The 2,030-nt window shown below is 32.5% G+C and overlaps 1 protein-coding gene across 1 annotated transcript; it reads right to left on the reverse strand.

The window, feature by feature from the left end:
- Nucleotides 1-491: 491 nt before the first annotated feature.
- On the reverse strand, nucleotides 492-1,545 carry LOC136065182 (alpha-farnesene synthase-like). Its single transcript, XM_065767993.1, has 2 exons — nucleotides 1,390-1,545; nucleotides 492-752 (listed from the first exon to the last, which is right to left on the reverse strand). Exons 1-2 carry the CDS (start codon nucleotides 1,543-1,545, stop codon nucleotides 492-494), a joined length of 417 nt encoding a protein of 138 aa, XP_065624065.1.
- Between the last annotated feature and the right edge of the window lie 485 nt (nucleotides 1,546-2,030).

The raw sequence follows: 2,030 nt of genomic DNA on the forward strand, positions 1-2,030 counted from the left end.
ATTGTGGAAAATTTTATTTGCCAAAATCCAGGGGGACAAAGCCATAACAGAAAAAGATTGCAGTGTTTCATAGTGATCGAATGAGACTCCTTTTTCAATATTAATGGCCGAGGTCCTCGTGGTCCCTTAACCCTTTTATACCTTTGCCTGGCCAGCCCTACGGCCCCTACCAAATTAGGAGCATTCATGATTTCTATTTTATTTGGCACATTGTCAGGTGGTCCTGCGTCAAACTCTCTTATCTTCTATATTTTTAATTATTCTTTCTTTTTATCTAGGGTCCGTTTGGAATTTGTTTATTTTGTTGAAATTGAAAATTTTTTGCTAAAAGTACTATAACTAAAGATAAAAGTTAATTGAAATAGTATAATGAGACGCATAAATAGTACCAAAAAGAGTAGTGAGATCCATAAATAATAGCAAAAATAAGCTAAATAATAAAATAAGTTGACAAAATTAATCATGCCAAACAGACACTTACTATTTTTCTCTTAAACTTCATAGCCATGCTGCCTAAAAAGCCTAAAGCATAGTGCAGTAGTGTAGAGATCTTCTTCTGGACTAGAAATTTTTTTCTTAGTGGATGCAATGGTGTCTAGAGCTTCTTTGATTTCCATATCAAAGTGGCTTGCTAGGCCTAACTTGTTTACGCTGTCGATCAGCTCAAACGTTGCCACAGAGTCCACTGCATTCGCAAATATTATCCTTACATCTTCTTTAAGTTTCTGTACCCGTCTTTCGTATTCTTGGCCCTGCAAAAACACCATTGTCCCAAATCTTAATTGTGTTAGTGAAAATTACGTGCAGAGGGGCTCTCTAAAGATGAGAATGGACAATAATTAAAGGATAGAGTTTAGGAAACAAAATTCCTACTACCTTCACATTCATTTTTAGTCATTCCATTGATTTACTAAGTCATAAAGTTTTTATATATGACACGTGAATGATTTTACGAATCATCATATAATAAGTAGGAAAAAATTTCTTTAAACTGGTTTGTAAAAATACTCTGTCCATAATGAAATAACTTAAATAGTTGAGATCTATTTACATGCACCTATTGATGAGTTACAATTTGAGAAACAAATACAATAACGTGTTAAGAGTCATATTTTACATCATAGAAACTAATTGCATAAGGAGTTATTATCATTTCTCTATGATAGAGTATGAAATAAAACAGAAAAAGAAGTCATAATATTTTTTCAAAATGGAAGATGAAAGAATCTGTTGACACAATATCAAAGTTGTGAAAAAAAAAATGGCAAGTCTTTATGAAAGGGACAAACGTTTACTAAATATTGACTATATAAAAGTTGTTAAAGTTGTGGCACAATTACTCTAGTAACGATAATATTCTCATAGAAGATATTTAGAAAGGATTCTTACGTCGTATATGCTGGAAAGAGACTGCAGGTAATCATAGTTCCATATGTTTGGCTTATAATTGGCAGATCGTCGTTCATGTACGATATCATTGGCTTGAGGCTTCATCTCGGATGATGAAGTTTTCTGCACGGATTGCAAATGTTTCTTACTATCCATAGTGATGGAATCACCTAAAAGCAAAAGCTAAAGGAAAAATTAAGAATGTTTGAGTTGAGGAATGCAGTGTTGATGGATTTTCGAAACTTACTTCGGACTGCTTTATATAGGCAATGAGGCGTACAAAATGACAAAAATAAGAAAAGGCCATAACTAATAACTTAGAAGGAAGTGGCGGAGCCACATATTGTTGAGTGGCGGAGTATTTCAGTAATAATTGAAAATAAATAGCAAAAAAAAAAAAAAAAAAACTCAAGAACTTGTTTTTTTCCAACCCAAGGAAGATGATGCAAATCAGTTATGATTTTTTTTTTTTTCTCTTCCTAGTTGAATTAGGATTTTATTTATTTTAATTATTTCCCTAATTAAGCTGCTTTCTTTTCTGTGGCAGTGAGTAGCACTTTGTTATTTCTTTTTCTTAAAGGAGGTGGGTGAACTTTTTCAATAAATGCTCCTTAATTACATGGATGTGGTGATTTATTAAA

The sequence above is a fragment of the Quercus suber genome, unplaced genomic scaffold, assembly GCF_002906115.3.
Source record: "Quercus suber isolate HL8 unplaced genomic scaffold, Cork oak 2.0 scaffold_26, whole genome shotgun sequence".
NCBI lineage: Eukaryota > Viridiplantae > Streptophyta > Magnoliopsida > Fagales > Fagaceae > Quercus > Quercus suber.

Excerpts from the sequence above, each read along its gene's own strand:
- LOC136065182 (XM_065767993.1), bottom strand. The coding sequence starts at position 1,545 with ATGGATAGTAAGAAACATTTGCAATCCGTGCAGAAAACTTCATCATCC. Across the intron at positions 753-1,389 it reads CTCTTTCCAGCATATACGAC|GGCCAAGAATACGAAAGACG; the intron begins GTAAGAATCCTT and ends GTGTTTTTGCAG.